The sequence below is a fragment of the Schistocerca cancellata genome, chromosome 3, assembly GCF_023864275.1.
Source record: "Schistocerca cancellata isolate TAMUIC-IGC-003103 chromosome 3, iqSchCanc2.1, whole genome shotgun sequence".
NCBI classification, from domain to species: domain Eukaryota; kingdom Metazoa; phylum Arthropoda; class Insecta; order Orthoptera; family Acrididae; genus Schistocerca; species Schistocerca cancellata.
This window is the reverse complement of record NC_064628.1, coordinates 198,254,385-198,272,190: the sequence shown is the minus strand read 5'-3', so window position 1 is coordinate 198,272,190 and position 17,806 is coordinate 198,254,385. Positions and strand designations below refer to the sequence as shown.

The 17,806-nt window shown below is 41.2% G+C and overlaps 1 protein-coding gene across 1 annotated transcript in view; it reads right to left on the bottom strand.

Annotated features, from left to right (window-relative positions):
• The window catches only part of LOC126174816 (gem-associated protein 5), a 313,470-nt gene that overhangs the window by 276,243 nt on the left and 19,421 nt on the right, over positions 1-17,806 (bottom strand). The window contains exon 3 of the mRNA XM_049921193.1: positions 8,422-8,647. Coding sequence (XP_049777150.1) covers positions 8,422-8,647 — 226 coding nt within the window. The remainder of the gene's footprint in view (positions 1-8,421; positions 8,648-17,806) is intronic.

Here is a 17,806-nt window from a genome sequence, read left to right as displayed (position 1 = left end):
CTAATAGTTTAACTAGTACCTTAGATGGTCAAATTGCTGAAACAATACACTGAAGGACCTTAAAACACAACTGGAAAATAGCAACACAAGAATAACTAAAAACAAAGAGGAGCTAACAAAGCTTAAAAATGAAGAAGAAACAGATTGGAAAAAGGTTTTGTGTTTGTGGAAACTAAAGATGGTACTCCTGACACAACTCACCATGGAAATTACTCGTACTGAACACAATTTCATAGTTGATCAGAAAATTACTTTTTAACAAAAAAATGTAATAAATAAGAGGAAGTCAGAAAATTAGACAATCATTGTAATAATAGTATCGGATTAGACTTCAAAGTCACTAAGGTAAAAAACACTTCTATCTACCAATACAGCTGCATGTAGTAGCAAAACAAATGATACGAACAAGAAATTTCTTGAGTTGCAGGAAAATTTTGTAGCTAAAAGCTTTAGTAACAATCGTGCTTGCTTTTGCTTAAGCAATTTCCAGGTGACAGTACAATTGACCCAACTGATTTTTTACCCAATGTGGGGGAAACTTTGTAAGTAGTATGACTGAGAATTTAAAAATCAAATTTGTAAGTTTTTGGATAAGTAGGCACTATCATGGGTAAATCAAAATATTAATACTGATATGTCTTATGATGAATCTAAGAGGTATTCTTTTAATACATTTTGGTCTGAAACAGAGCAAGTAAGAATAAAGAGTGAATTTTTGAATGGAGCGATTTATAGAAAGGGGCAGGCAAGCAATTTCATTTTGCAAAAAACAACTTAGGAGACTAATTCATTTAAACAAACCATGTAATGAACTCACTCAAATTGATGCATTGAAAAGGAGATTTCCAAATAGAGCACAGCGGAGACTTGTGTATGGACTACACAAATTTGCAGAGTAATTCCGAAAATACATGGACAAAATCAACAGCACCTTAGAACGAAATGGAAAGCGAAAGACAGTAACTTTCGTATGAATTAGAGATATCAACCAAACTGGTGGAATCAGAGTAATAATCAGGATAACTATGTGATGAGCGATGGGAATGACTTCAGAAATGAGGAAATAGAAGGGACAATCAATGGAGTGATAGAGACATGAAGAGTAACAGAGAAATAGATAACAGGAATAGACCATGGGAGAGAGAGGAGGGAATACCATAACTTGAGACAAGACAACAGAGGCACTGATCAGGACGACTGAAGGTTACCTCAATAGGTGTCTGTCAGTTTGGAGTGAGAGAAAACACGGGAATCAGGCAAAAGGACCAAAGACGGTAATGTGAAATCTACATCTACATCTACATCCATACTCCGCAAGCCACCTGACGGCGTGTGGTGGAGGGTACTTTGAGTACCTCTATCGGTTCTCCCTTCTATTCCAGTCTTGTATTGTCCGTGGAAAGAAAGATTGTCGGTATGCTTCTGTGTGGGCTCTAATCTCTCTGATTTTATCCTCATGGTCTCTTTGCAAGATATACATAGGAGGATTCAATAGTAAGGGGCCTCAGCAGATGGTTAGATTACATTTCGATAGAAATTTTTTGAAGGCAATGAAGTCTGATACATGCAATAGGAGAGATTTAGAAACTGGGTGAAGATATGAATGTAGACTAGATGTAGAATGTTTTCATAATCTACACAGTGAAGAGACGAGTAAGAATGTTGGGGGGAGGAGGGGGTGAAAGCGTTAATGATGATGATAACTTTGATTTTTATGATGAGTAATGAATATATGGGAAGTGTGTGTGAATCTATTTGTACTGATACTGAAACTTTTAAGTCTGGTGATCTTGCCAAACGGGGAACCAAAGAATGTTAATTGCAGTGCTGAGGCTAAGGAGGTTCACAATGAGTCTATGATTCTTTTGTAGGGCTGCTCCTCTGGTGAAAAATAATGGATTCACAAACAATGTACACTCATACCCAACAATTAGGAAAGTTAGCAGTGCAGCTTGGACTAGATTTTCATTTTATTTTTCAAATTGTTCAGTTGTTTATGGAGTCTAGTCTATTGCCACTGTCATTACCTCCCTTTCCTGTTCCAGTCGTGTATGGTTCACGGGAAGAACGACTACCGGAAAGCCTCCATGCGTGCTCGAATCCCTCTAATTTTATATTCATGATCTCCTCGGGAGGTATCAGTAGGGGGGAAGCAATATATTCGATACCTCATCCAGAAATGCACCCTCTCGAAACCTGGACAGCAAGCTAAACCGTGATGCAGAGCGCCTCTCTTGCAGAGTCTGCCACTTGAGTTTGCTAAACATCTCCGTAACGCTATCATGCTTACCAAATAACCCTGTGACGAAACGCACCGCTCTTCTTTGGATCTTCTCTATCTCCTCTGTCAACCCGACCTGGTACGGATCCCACACTGATGAGCAATACTCAAGTATAGGTCGAACAAGTGTTTTGTAAGCCACCTCCTTTGTTGATGGACTACATTTTCTAAGGACTCTCCCAATGAATCTCAACCTGGTACCCGCCTTACCAACAATTAATTTTATACGATCATTCCACTTCAAATCATTCCGCACGCATACTCCAGATATTTTACAGAAGTAACTGCTATCAGTGTTTGTTCTGCTATCATATAATCATACAATAAAGGATCCTTCTTTCTACGTATTCGCAATACATTACATTTGTCTACGTTAAGGGCCAGTTGCCACTCCCTGCACCAAGTGCCTATCCGCTGCAGATCTTCCTGCATTTCGTTGCAATTTTCTAATGCTGCAACTTCCCTGTATACTACAGCATCATCCGCGAAAAGCCGCATGGAACTTCCGACACCATCTACTAGGTCATTTATATATATTGTGAAAAGCAATGTTCCCATAACACTCCCCTGTGGCATGCCAGAGGTTACTTTAACGTCTGTAGACATCTCTCCATTGAGAACAACATGCTGTGTTCTGGTTGCTAAAAACTCTTCAATCCAGCCACACAAGTGGTCTGATATTCCGTAGGCTCTTACTTTGTTTATCAGGCGACAGTGCGGAGCTGTATCGAACGCCTTCCAGAAGTCAAGGAAAATGGTGTCTACCTGGTAGCCTGTATCTAATATTTTCTGGGTCTCATGAACAAATAAAGCGAGTTAGGTTTCACACGATCGCTGTTTCCGGAATCCATGTTCATTCCTACAGAGTAGATTCTGGGGTTTCCAGAAATGATATGGTACGCGAGCAAAAAACATGTTCTAAAATTCTACAACAGATCGACGTCAGAGATATAGGTCTATAGTTTTGCGCATCTACTCGATGACCCTTCTTGAATACTGGGACTACCTGTGCTCTTTTCCAATCATTTGGAAACTTCCGTTCCTCTAGAGACGTGCGTAACACGGCTGTTAGAATGGGGGCAAGTTCTTTCACGTACTCTGTGTAGAATCGAATTGGTATCCCGTCAGGTCCAGTGGACTTTCCTCTGTTGAGTGATTCCAGTTGCTTTTCTATTCCTTGGACACTTATTTCAATGTCAGCCATTTTTCGTTTGTGCGAGGATTTAGAGAAGGAACTGCAGTGCGGTCTTCCTCTGTGAAACAGCTTTGGAAGAAGGTGTTTAGTATTTCAGCTTTATGCGTGTCATCCTCTGTTTCAATGCCACCATCATCCCGGAGTGTCTGGATATGCTGTTTCAAGCCACTTACTGATTTAACGTAAGACCAGAACTTCCTAGGATTTTCTGTCAAGTCAGTACATAGAATTTTACTTTCGAATTCACTGAACACTTCACACATAGCCCTCCTTATGCTAACTTCGACATTGTTTAGCTTCTGTTTGTCTGAGAGGTTTGGCTGCGTTTAAACTTGGAGTGAAGCTCTCTTTGCTTTCGCAGTGGTTTCCTAACTTTGTTGTTGAACCACGGTGGGTTTTTCCCGTCCCTAACAGTTTTACTCGGCACGTACTTGTCTAAAACAGCATTTTATGATTGCCCTGAACTTTTTCCATAAACACTCAACATTGTCAGTGTCGGAACAAAAATTTTTTGATCTGTTAGGTAGTCTGAAATCTTCCTTCTATTACTCTTGCTAAACAGATAAACCTTCCTCCCTTTTTTATATTCCTATTAAATTCCATATTCAGGGATGCTGCAATGGCCTTATGATCACTGATTCCCTGCTCTGTGCTTATAGAGTCAAAAAGTTCGGGTCTGTTTGTTATCAGTAGGTCCAAGATGTTATCTCCACGAGTTGGTTCTCTGTTTAATTGCTCGAGGTAATTTTCGGATAGTGCACTCAGTATAATGTCACTCAATGTTCTGTCCCTACCACCCGTCCTAAACATCTGAGTGTCCCAGTCTGTATCTGGTAAATTGAAATCTCCACCTAAGACTATAGCATGCTGAGAAAATTTATGTGAAATGTATTCCAGATTTTCTCTCAGTTGTTCAGCCACTAATGCTGCTGAGTCGGGAGGTCGGTAAAAGGAGCCAATTATTAACCTAGCTCGGTTGTTGATTGTAACCTCCACCCATAATAACTCACAGGAACTATCCACTTCTACTTCACTACATGATAAACTACTACTAACAGCGACAAACACGCCACCACCGGTTTCATGCAATCTATCCTTTCTAAACACCGTCTGTGCCTTTGCAAAAATTTTGGCAGAATTTATCTCTGGCTTCAGCCAGCTTTCTGTACCTATAATGATTTCAGCTTCGGTGCTTTCTATCAGTGCTTGAAGTTCTGGTACTTTACCAATGCAGCTTCGACAGTTTACAATTACAATACCGATTGCTGCTTGGTCCCCGCATGTCCTGACTTTGCCCCGCACCCTTTGAGGCTGTTGCCCTTTCTGTACTTGCCCGAGGCCATCTAACCTAAAAAACCGCCCAGTCCATGCCACACAACCCCTGCTACCTGTGTAGCCGCCTGCTGTGTGTAGTGGAGCTTGAAGTTTTGTTAACTGTTGTTATCTGAGAAACAATGAACAGAAAGTTAACTACACAACAGTGTGCACATTTGTTTTGCGAACAAGATAGAAACATGATCATAATTACGGTGATTAGTGTGATTTTTATAGAATGTTTTCCAAACATCCAATCTCCATCTTAACAAGATATCTGCAAATTGGATTTATTAAGATTTGAAAAGACTGTGTCAATGGTGGAGCTTCCTCATTTAGGTAAGCCAAAGTCTGCTACTGACTAAACCTCAAAGAAAAGTGTCCAAGGATTATGGAATTGCACAACCAAGCCCACAGAGAATTCAGAAACACCTGAAAGAGATCATATAGGCCTACTTTACTTCAAACCCTAAATGAAGATGATCAAGATAGGCGCACGGAATTCTGTATTTTATACACACTGCGACAAAAATCAAGATGTAAGTTGTGCAAAAGTATTCATTGGAGTGACAAACCAACTTTTTAGGTGAATGGCAGAGTGAGCAGACATAACTGTGTCTATTGGGATTCTACAAATCCACTTGTGGCAATGGAGAATAGTCCATTTTTAGAACACAGGAAAGTTTATGTAGTGACAGGATGGGGCACCCCAGCACTATGCAGTTACTGTCACGGACTTTCTAGATGAAAAATTTGATGAACGGATTGGCAGACAGGGTACTTAATGGATGGCCCTCACAATCCCCAGATATATACCATCATTAACTGTTAACATCTACATCCCATTGTGACACAAGACAGTCAATGGCTACATGGCAATGTGTTTGCCATTGCCTACAGAATCATGATTATACTCAGGTGTGCAGCTCTTTGGAGCAAATAGAGAGCCATGAATGTCTTTCTTCAGAGCTCCAAACATATGGAAACCACATGGGGAGAGAATGGACCCTTATGGGGGACATTTAACGGCTTCCAGCAAAACTTCTGCAGCATATTCAATATATCCTTGCCAACATGTGGGCAGGCATTATCCACCAAGAGAATGATGGTATCTGTCAACATTCTTGAGCATTTGGACTCAAGGGCAAGCTTCAATTTTTACAAAGTGTCCACGTACTACTGTGCATTAAACGTGGTGCCGTGTTCCGGAAAGTGGATGAGAAGCAGGCCCTTGCAGTCGAAGGAGGTCACGACTTTCCAGGAGCTGGTATGCCTGTGGTTTCAACTACCGTGCAGAAGTTTTGCTGGGAAACCCTTACACATCCTCCATAGTCCTGATCTCTTCCCTTGTGATTTGCAAATTTTTGGTGCCCTGAAGAAAGACATTTGTGCCCACTGACTTGCCTTGGACAAAGAGATACACCCTTGGGTACAATCGTGATTCTGTAGGCAACTGCAAACTTTTTGCCATGAAGGCATTGACAATTTTTTCTCACACTGGAACAAATGTATTACAGTTACATTTACTACATTTGTAATAATAAACAGTTTACTTACTTTTTTCAGTCTGTTTGGTTTTCATTTGACTGCCCATTACACATATACATACAGGGTTACCCTGATGGGATAGTCAATTTTCAGGGATACGGCAGGAACAACCAACTGAAGGAAAAAACTTCGTATGAATATGTTATGTTCTGTTCCAAATTGTTTCTGAGATAGAACACATTTTACAAACGTCATCATTTTTTCTGTATTATTCAATACATTGTCAGGTTAAACATTAAACAATGTGCTTTAAAAACTATCAGCATGTGTTCGTGGGACATAGATTTGCACAGAAAGTAGCTGTGTTGCGGTAGTTGGACCACACTGCACCATTTCAACAGTGTGTTACGAAAAATGGGAACTTGAAAAAATACCTGTTTCATGTAATGCACAGAAAGCTCTAGTAAACTCTCAATGACCAGGAATTCCAGAGGTCTGAAAGTGCTGACAGTATTCTTCTTCAGCAGCAGCAGCAGTACAACCACTGCACAAACCATAAACGTCTGCTATATCTGCATAATCTTCATTAATAAAGATGTGTGGAATTTTAACCAGTAAATGTAAAAACACAGTTAACTGATGCTTCCCTCTGATACACTCTCAATCCCTCGCACTACTTCACTCACATCACACCATGGATGAAAATGCATTCAGCACACTAGTTCCATGGCAGAAAGGCATCCTGAGCAAAGAGGTTCCAGGCAACAAGGTAGGTTGGGCTCAAATAAGAAGTCACAGAGTTTGCGTTGGTAAAACACATATATGCATATATTATATCAAAAGCAAATGTACATTAAATGTGTTCTAGCTCAGAAACCATCTGGAATAGGGCTTATGTCCATATGAATTTTTTTGCTTCAAACAAGCATTCCTGTCATATCCCTGAATATTGACATTTTCCTCCTCTCTCTCTCTCTCTCTCTCTCTCTCTCTCTCTCTCTCTCTCTCTCACACACACACACACACACACACACACACACACTCACGACAATCATCACGTCCAGCGATTCCGTACATTGCGGCAACGCCTCAGTATGCAGTTATACTTGTAAACTCATGTACTCGCTCTCCTTTCTAAGCAGATTGAGTCCGTTTGTACCTAACAACAGGCTAAAGCGATGAGTTTTCAGTTAAATGAGCAGTAGCAGAGGCTTCTAAATTGAATCTCCAAGCACACAGACACAGAAAGTTTGGCAATGACATCACGGAACCTCACTGGTGAGTTTAAAGTTTCCTGATCTATAACACAAACAGATGAAGAACATGGATGTAAATATTTGATGGGATGTGAGAGTTCAAAAAAGATGCAAGGAGAAGCAATAAGATACTTCCAAAATTGCAAAACCAAACTGGCATAGGTAAGTTTCAAAACATTGTCATTCGGAAAAACTTAAGTGAAAAGGTGCTAGCGGAAACTTACACAAGCAAGTACTGAAGCGGTCTGGACATCTCCAGTAAATGTCAAAAGACTGCTTGCTAAGGTAAATGGAGGAAGTAAAAGTGAGAGATAAGATAGGACTAAAGCCCTCAAAAATGACTTTTTAAGGCTGATCTGAAAATTCACTGCAGGAGAAGGGACTACTGGAGAGAGAGGCAGTAGGCAAAGTTCCATACGGCAAAAGATTGACGTGCCTCATTGTCCTCTACACCACAGGGTAGATGAATATCAGTTTAACTATACAGTAAATGTTACACAAATGAAAATTGTCACCTAGGCAAAATGATCACCCTGAAATGCTTGGCAGAAATCTATAATAAGCACTAAATTTCAAACAGTTCTGTATTCAAAATGATTTGATACTTTCCAAGATTTTTAGATAGACAGTTACTGTGCACGGCACATTTATCAGATCTGATATGTCTTCTCCTAGATTAAACTTTTCACATTTGTAACCAAACCGTAACAGTTACCATTATTAGCAGAAAACTGTAAGAGATATCACTATTACCAGAACCTGCACAATGCACTAATAAAAATTCACTCAAATGAGAACATATCAAAAGTTGCTTATTTTACAAATAATAATCTTTTTAAATATATTGGTAAATTTCGGCAACTGCAGAAGATTCCAAGCTTCCAAACCTGTGTTGACTAGTTAAAGGAGCATCAGGTAAATTCAGCAACAGCTCGTAGCGGCCATCACCTCCAGCACGCCAGACATAGACTTCTTTGTCTTTTCCACCCGATGCAAGCAACATGTCTTTGTTCTCCTCTTGCTGACTGCACACATTTTGGCTGACAGGGCACCATGATAATGATACAACTTCTGTCGAATGACCACGCATTCGGTACAGAATTTTACCATCACCTGAAAAGTATCAAAGAAACTATTTTAGATGTTGTAACAGCTGTATTCAGTTGGGTAACAGTAAAAATTGTGAAACAAATATGATGTTCAAATACTGGCACATTATTTTGCATTTCTGTTAGATATATGTTTGCAAGCTTTCTTTGACAGATGCTCCTGTCCCACTTTTCACAAATAGGCCACTTCACTGTAAATTAACTTTCCCCGTTGTGCACTATAGTGATTGTGCGGGAGTTGATGATGTGCTTGCAGAGATATGAGCGAAGTCATCACCATCACATCCTGGTGGTCACTGCGGTATCATTTGTCTTTTTTTCATAAATATACATTTCATGGAAAAAATATGGGACTGTTCTATAATGTTCTCAAGCTTTTATGAATATTTCTCAGTGTTAATGAATATTTTCAAATGTTCTACAATATTCTTGAATGTTCTGGGATGCAACTTGGAAATGGTACATATCACATTGATCTGCACTCTGGAAAAATCGTCTTACCCAATGAGTTGTGCAATATAATAAAGATAGCTGCGACTACAGAATAAGCAGTCATGGACCAAGGCAAAATAAAACCAAATCAACTTTATGTCTGTGTTGTAGCAAGTGGCAAAGTGGTCAATGTCTGTTCACCAGTGGTGCGGCTGAAATTTATATTCTGGAACTAACCCTTCCAAGCTTAACATACTGAGTTCACTCAATGAGTCTAATCAACCCCACAAGATTTCAGGTACAATCACCACGGAGCATTTTGATAATCACAGTATTACCCCAGGTGGTCAATTCACTGCCAGTATTACTGTCACAACTGGTCTTTCGGATTCTGAGGCGGCCAGGTTAAAATGCAGTGTGATTCAACAGAGGGTGTCCGAGTCTCTGGTCACCTTAAAACTGAAAGAAATAATTTTTTTTGCAACACATAACATACCAACACTTTTGCAACCAGGTAAACTTCATAAATTGGGAGATACATTAAAAGAAAAGAATATTCAAATTCTGCCAATTCCAGGAACACAAATGATGGACAATAACACCATGGATTTCAGCAATTATTGCCTTTTTAAAAGTAAAACTGATAAAAAAATACTTAATAATACATGACATCTGGGACTTGCTTTTGCAGTCTCCAAAAATATTTTAAAATCAATAATGGAGGTAAAACCAATTAATAGCAGACTAATGACAATTTCTCTTGAATGTGCAAATAAGGCACACATTTTAATTAATGCCCATATGCCAGTCAATGAGGATAACCATAAAAAACCTGAAGAAGTTAATGAATTTTGGGAGATGTTAGAAAGCATCACCTTGAAAACTCCCTCAAACAATGTTATAATTTTAATGGGTGATTTTAATGCTCATAATAGAGGGTGGATTTCCAGTGTGTAAATGGATAACCAAAATGGCCAAGGACCTGTTGAAATATGCAAAAATTTTCCTTAAAATCATGTCATCACAGTTTAAAAAGAACCCTTCCAAACAAGAAACTTGGCAGGCACCCAATACATTTATTTGGGATTTTTTTCCAAATCCATCATGTAGCAATTTCATACCCGAACTACAGAGAAATTTTAAACGTCCAAGTTAGGAAAGGGCTAATATAGATTCTGACCATTATTTAATGTGAATAACAGTAAAACTTCAACCTCAAAAACTCTTTAAAACAAAAGAAGGGGATAGAACTGCTGTTAATAATTACAGAGGAGTATCTCTTCTCCTGGTCACATAAAAAATTCTCTCGCATTATTTACTCAATCAAGCAGAACAGTTACAGCCTAAAACTGGTGAATACCAAGTAGGCTTTTGACCACACAGATCCTGTCCAAAACAATTTAAAACTAATCCTTAGGCACCAAAAGATTTCTGGTAACAATGTTTTATGTACATTTGTGGATTTTAAAAAGGCCTATGACTCAGTTGATCATGAATCTCTTTTCCAGATTTTAAAGGAGCAAGGGCTAGATAATAAAACTCTAACACTGATTAAGGAAACATTAACTGACATTAGCGCTAAACTTGAATTCATGGCAGAAATTTCTGAACCATTTGATACAGAGGCTGGTGTTAAACAGGGAGATGGACTCTCCCCATTACTGTTTAACTGTGTTTTAGAATAGGTGATTACAGAATGGCAAGAGCAAAAGTCGAGTCAAACCATAGATCAATCAATCAATTTAGGTAGAAATAACATTAGAGTAGATTGCCTCACCTTTGCAGATGATCTACCATCTTAATGGGGATATTACCATAGCTCAAAACAAACTGAAATTCTTAAAGAAGTTGCGGAAAAAGTAGGACTACAAATATCATTCGAAAAAACGGAATATATTCATACATGCAACAAACAAGTACCAAAGTTTTTGAACACAAAATATAGAAAAATAAAAAGGGTTTCTCAGTTTGAATACTTGGGGGGAAATCATACAAGAAAACACTCTGGAAAAAGTTGCGAACGAAGATTGCTGACCAAAAATGACAACTGCGTTCAGATTAATACAAAATATTTATAATAAAAAAATCACTTTCTACATTCAGTAAACTTAGGCATTACAGCACTGTGATTAAACCTGAATGACTTTATGAAACAGAAACATTAAATAGAAAGAGGGATATTGAAGAAATTGAAAAGAAAAAAAATATTATTAGGAAAATACACTCCTGGAAATGGAAAAAAGAACACATTGACACCGGTGTGTCAGACCCACCATACTTGCTCCGGACACTGCGAGAGGGTTGTACAAGCAATGATCACACGCACGGCACAGCAGACACACCAGGAACCGCGGTGTTGGCCGTCGAATGGCGCTAGCTGCGCAGCATTTGTGCACCGCCGCCGTCAGTGTCAGCCAGTTTGCCGTGGCATACGGAGCTCCATCGCAGTCTTTAACACTGGTAGCATGCCGCGACAGCGTGGACGTGAACCGTATGTGCAGTTGACGGACTTTGAGCGAGGGCGTATAGTGGGCATGCGGGAGGCCGGGTGGACGTACCGCCGAATTGCTCAACACGTGGGGCGTGAGGTCTCCACAGTACATCGATGTTGTCGCCAGTGGTCGGCGGAAGGTGCACGTGCCTGTCGACCTGGGACCGGACCGCAGCGACGCACGGATGCACGCCAAGACCGTAGGATCCTACGCAGTGCCGTAGGGGACCGCACCGCCACTTCCCAGCAAATTAGGGACACTGTTGCTCCTGGGGTATCGGCGAGGACCATTCGCAACCGTCTCCATGAAGCTGGGCTACGGTCCCGCACACCGTTAGGCCGTCTTCCGCTCACGCCCCAACATCGTGCAGCCCGCCTCCAGTGGTGTCGCGACAGGCGTGAATGGAGGGACGAATGGAGACGTGTCGTCTTCAGCGATGAGAGTCACTTCTGCCTTGGTGCCAATGATGGTCGTATGCGTGTTTGGCGCCGTGCAGGTGAGCGCCACAATCAGGACTGCATACGACCGAGGCACACAGGGCCAACACCCGGCATCATGGTGTGGGGAGCGATCTCCTACACTGGCCGTACACCACTGGTCATCGTCGAGGGGACACTGAATAGTGCACAGTACATCCAAACCGTCATCGAACCCATCGTTCTACCATTCCTAGACCGGCAAGGGAACTTGCTGTTCCAACAGGACAATGCACGTCCGCATGTATCCCGTGCCACCCAACGTGCTCTAGAAGGTGTAAGTCAACTACCCTGGCCAGCAAGATCTCCGGATCTGTCCCCCATTGAGCACGTTTGGGACTGGATGAAGCGTCGTCTCACGCGGTCTGCACGTCCAGCACGAACGCTGGTCCAACTGAGGCGCCAGGTGGAAATGGCATGGCAAGCCGTTCCACAGGATTACATCCAGCATCTCTACGATCGTCTCCATGGGAGAATAGCAGCCTGCATTGCTGCGAAAGGTGGATATACACTGTACTAGTGCCGACATTGTGCATGCTCTGCTGCCTGTGTCTATGTGCCTGTGGTTCTGTCAGTGTGATCATGTGATGTATCTGACCCCAGGAATGTGTCAATAAAGTTTCCCCTTCCTGGGACAATGAATTCACGGTGTTCTTATTTCAATTTCCAGGAGTGTATTAGGCCCCAAAATTACTGATGGGGAAACGTATAAGCTGAGGAGTAATAAGGAAATAGAAGAATACGCAGACATAAATGGTGACATGAGAAAACAAAGATTTCAATATTATGGACACATTAAAAGAATGGCACCCACTAGGTTGACAAAACAAATAGTAGAATTCTACAAAAAAATTAATACAGCCAAAACTGAGCCAATTAAATGGATCACTGCTATTAGGGAGGATCTTAAAGTAGCTGATATAGCTCAAGCAGATGTTACAGATAGAAAAACGTTCAGGCAAAAGATATTTGCTTGGAAAGTTGGGCAGAGGGAAATTAGAAAACGGACTGGAACACCATGGTCTGGTTAAAGAAAGAAACTTCATTCTGAAAGAATGAAACAAATTTGGACACAAAGGAAGGCCAACCATCAAAAGTGACGTTGATGGATTGTATCTCGAGTGGTCCTTTTGGGCCCATATGTGAATACTAATAATAATAATAATAATAATAATGTTGATGACGACGATGATGGATTCACTCAGTGTCCCCGGTATGTCCTCACAAAAATGTTTCTAAACAACATCATAGAAGAGAAAATACTAATCAGGAAAAAGGCAAATCAGAGTTCACATAATGAATTCCACTCGTTTCAACTAACTTGCCATTCAGCTTTTGAAGGCTCCACTTTCCAGTAAGACTAGTGTACAATGTGACTATCAAAAAAGTTTACAGGAAAACATTCTAATGCTGCACGGTGAATTTAAAATAATCACATTTTTACTACAGACAACTCGTGTAGCATGTTCTCATGTTGAAGAACTGCAAAACTTATTATTATTTGTAATCGAAAGCAAAACAACAAACGTGGTTTATGAGAATACACTCTGAACAAGTTAGTCACTCTGCTAGAGCACTTCCTTTGCAATCCCGAAAACAAATTGACGTAAGGAATAAGCAAAACTGGTTCTTTTCAGCTAATAATAAGGGCAGTTTAAGACTTTGCCTGGATGGTCAGAAAATGAAATAAACAGGAAAGTAAAATCAGCCTACAGTACATTTGGTAAATTAGTTTTCAAAATTAAGCTTCCCAAGTGCCCATTACTGAAAGTTGTGCCGTTTGTAACTGCGAGACATGGACTTTTAATGTGAAAAACTATCTAAAACTGACTGGAGTTGGAGACAGAATTCTGACTCCAATAAAAATGAAATGGAGGTGGACAGTACATATAGCTGTATGTATAGATGCTAGATGGACCAAGGAAGTTTGTTGTTGGACTCCAAAAAATAAGAAAAGACTGAGGCAATGACCTAATGGAAGGTTGGTAGATGACATCAAAATACATACAGCATCAACATGGATAAGTGCAGCTGAATACATTAGTACATGGAGACGCATATCAGAGCTCCTTATCCAGCAATGGTTTTCTAATGCACGGTAATGATGATGGAAGGTAAAGTGAATGAACATTCAACAAAGACACACACACACACACACACACACACACACACACACACACACACACACACAACTCCAGCACAAGTATCTCATTAATAAAATCATTCTATGAATGAAATTAAAATATGTTCCCAGAGACTGGACCTGTTGAATATCTAGATTGGCACCTGATACCATTCCTGGAGGTCTGGAATTTTGCCACTAGTGTCAGTAGGTCAGCTCTTGTGCAAATCCCACATGTGAGGGAATTTGAAAATGTTGGTTCCATGGCTCGGCATTCAACCAGGTGAAATACTGGTGATTATGGGTCTGACAAGATCATGTCTTTCACACCATCAGGAGTTGCTGCCAGATAGGTAGTAATTACTCACCAGATGTAGTAAAATATTTTGGTATGAAGCCGATCCTGTAGGCACCATCGGCAAACCCCATCCCCTTACAGTGGATGGCATCCAAAATCTCCAAGCAAGTAGGACTTCTTGAAAAATACAACTGGAATGCATAATGCAAACCACTTTTAAAACTACCTTTTAAATTGGATCAGATGAACTCTGCTCCCTATAACCTGCAGGTAAGACACTTCATGATGTTAGATAAGGAGCAATTCAATTCAATCTACTAACAGATGGTTGGTTGGTTGGTTTAATCATTAAAGTGACCAAACTACGAGGTTGTCAATCTCTCCTACCATTAACAGACAAGTCAACAAAACTAAACACCAAAGGAGGACCTAGTGTGCAAAACCAAAGGAAAGAAACCCCATCTACATTGATACTCTGCAAATCACATTAAGTGCCTGGCAGAGGGTTCATCGAACCACCTTCACAATTCTCCATTATTCCAATCTCATATACTGCGCGGAAAAAATGAACACCTATAGCTTTCCGAGCAAGCTCTGATTTCCCTTATTTGATTATGGTGATCATTTTTCTCTATGTAGGTCAGCGTCAGCAAAACATTTTCACATTTGGAGGAGAAAGTTGGTGATCGAAATTTCATGAGAAGTTTCCGCCGCAGCAAAAAATGCCTTTGTTTCAATGATGTCCACCCCAAATCCAGTATCATTTGAGTGACTCTCTCCCCAATTTCACTATAATACAAAATGTGCTACCCCATGACCTACTGAAGGTCAACAAAGCCATGAAAAGGAACAAGGAAGAAGAAAAGGAGGGAAAGGAAGAAAGGCAGGTTAGATGCCCCACCAAGGGAGTAGCAGGAGGCCACCGAAGGCAGAAAGTGCAACGGCGGACAACCTCCCCCACTTACCAGAGGCACCCCACCTGACAACACCCAGAAAAGACTAGCGACACAAACAGGGTGAAAGAAGCACAGGAAAACAAAGGAAGAACATCAAGTCAAACATAGTACATGAGAAGGGGGCAAAAGAGCACAAGAGCAGATAGGGCGAGGGCTGGAGTGGACCACTGTGGCATCATCTGCAAACACCAAGGGTAGTCATGATCAGTTTGTGGGGCGCTCAACTGTGCGATTATCAGCACCGGTACAAATTTCCAACCTTTGCTCAGTCCAATCTCGCCACTTTCATGAATGATGATGAAATGATGAGGACAACACAAACACCCAATCATCTCAAGGCAGACGAAAATCCCTGACCCCGCCGGGAATAGAACCCAAGACCCCATGCTCGGAAAGCAAGAACGCAACCGTGAGACCATGAGCTGCGGACGCGTGTCAGGAAGATTATAAGTCTGGCACAAAAATCAGAACTTCATGGCATAATACCGATCGATGGTCCAATGTCGGAAACTGATTGTGAGGAAGTTTGCCAATAGTTAATTTAGTCAGTCTGTCAATGATTTTGTTCCCCGGGATCACAATGTGATCTGGGGTCCAGACAAAGACTACTGAGTGTACACATTGTTTGAGGGCAACAAGGGAATCCAGGAAAATCAGGACCAAGGGATGGAAAGGGTAATACTGGTCATGAGTTTGTAAACTGCTCAAAGTGTTACTACAGATAAGGATGGAGTCAACAGTGTAGGAATGGATACACTCAAGAACACGAGAGAGGGTTACCAATTCCACAGTGAAAACACTGCAGCCATAGGGCAAGGAGCAGAGTTAATTAAATCCCTCATGAATGTAGGCAAAGCCAACGAGACCAGCACACATCAAGCCATCAGTATAGACTACTACTGAATCCCAGAATGCACTGAGAATGGAGAAGAACTGGCAGTGGAGGGCTGCAGGATGAGCAGAATCTTTTGAACGTTACCATATGTCAAGACAGAGCTGTGGATGGGGGATGCACTATGTAAGTATACGTGAGTGGGCAAGATGAAGAGATGTTAAGAGGGGAAATCTGGAGTTCAGGAAAAAAGGCTCCAAATGCAGATGGTGATTATAACTCCATACCTGGGCTGCCATTGTGAGAAATAGATTTCTGTATCTCAAAAGAGGAGATGGTAGTTTGGGTGCTCTGGGAAGAAGTTTATGTGTAACACATACGTGATTAACTGTTGTTGGTGCGGAACCTACAACTAAAGGCACCAGTTGACAGCCATACGTCACAAAGGTGTATCGGATCTAGTATTTGTACAGTCATAGGTGTTGCCAAGCCATATGCGAGACTCCCATAATCTTGATGGCACTGGACCAATGCTGTGTAGAGCCATATCGGAGTAGAGCGGTCTGCACCCCAGTTGGTGTTGCCAAGGCACCAAAGAGCATTGAGATGTGACCAACATGTCCACTTTACCAGACAAAGATGGAGAAGCCACGTCAACCACGTATCCAAGACCAATCCCAAAAGATGGTAAGAGTCCACCATGTTGAGGGATTGGCTGTCAAGGTTGAGATGTGGATGGGATGGACTGGACAGTGAAGACAAAAGTGCATAATGCAGGTCTTGGCAGCCAAAAAATGGAAGTCAAGAGTTAGAACCTGAGATTGCACTTGGTACATTACTACCTGCAGTCTACGTTCAGCAATGCCTATTGTAGATGAACAAAAATAAATGCAGAACTCATCAGCATACAAAAAGGAGGACAACATAGGCCCTCACAGTCACCACCAGACCATTGACAGTCACTTGAATGAGAGGGGCACTCAAAACAGAACCCTGCAGAACCCCACTCTCCAATAGATGGAAGTTGCTACGGAAGGCACCATCCTGTACCTGAAAAGTGCGGAATGAAAGGAAGTTCTAGAGAAAAATCAAGACCGGCCACCAGTCACTCATGTAAGTTGGCAAGGATGTGCTGGCATCATGTGGTACCATAACCTTATACAGCTCAAACAACACTGTGTTGATGCCGGACAAAAGCCATTTGGATAGCAGACTCTAGGTGGATTAAATTATCTGCAGTGGAGCTGCCGCAGTGAAAACCACCCTGGGTCGGAACCAAAAGATTCTGGAATTCAAGGATCCAATACAACCTTTGACACATCATACATTCAAGTAACTTTCAAAGGACATTGGTTAAACTACTCGGATTATAGCTATCCATCTGACAAAGTAGTTTACCCGATTTTGAAACTCAAATAATGACACTTTCTCTCCACTGGGAAGGAAATCCCCCCCTTGCTCCAGACACTGATGAAAAGGGCAAGTACACAAAAAAATTGACTAGTCACCAAAATCTGTTGAAGCATTTGGTTTTGTACCTGATCTGGTGCAACAG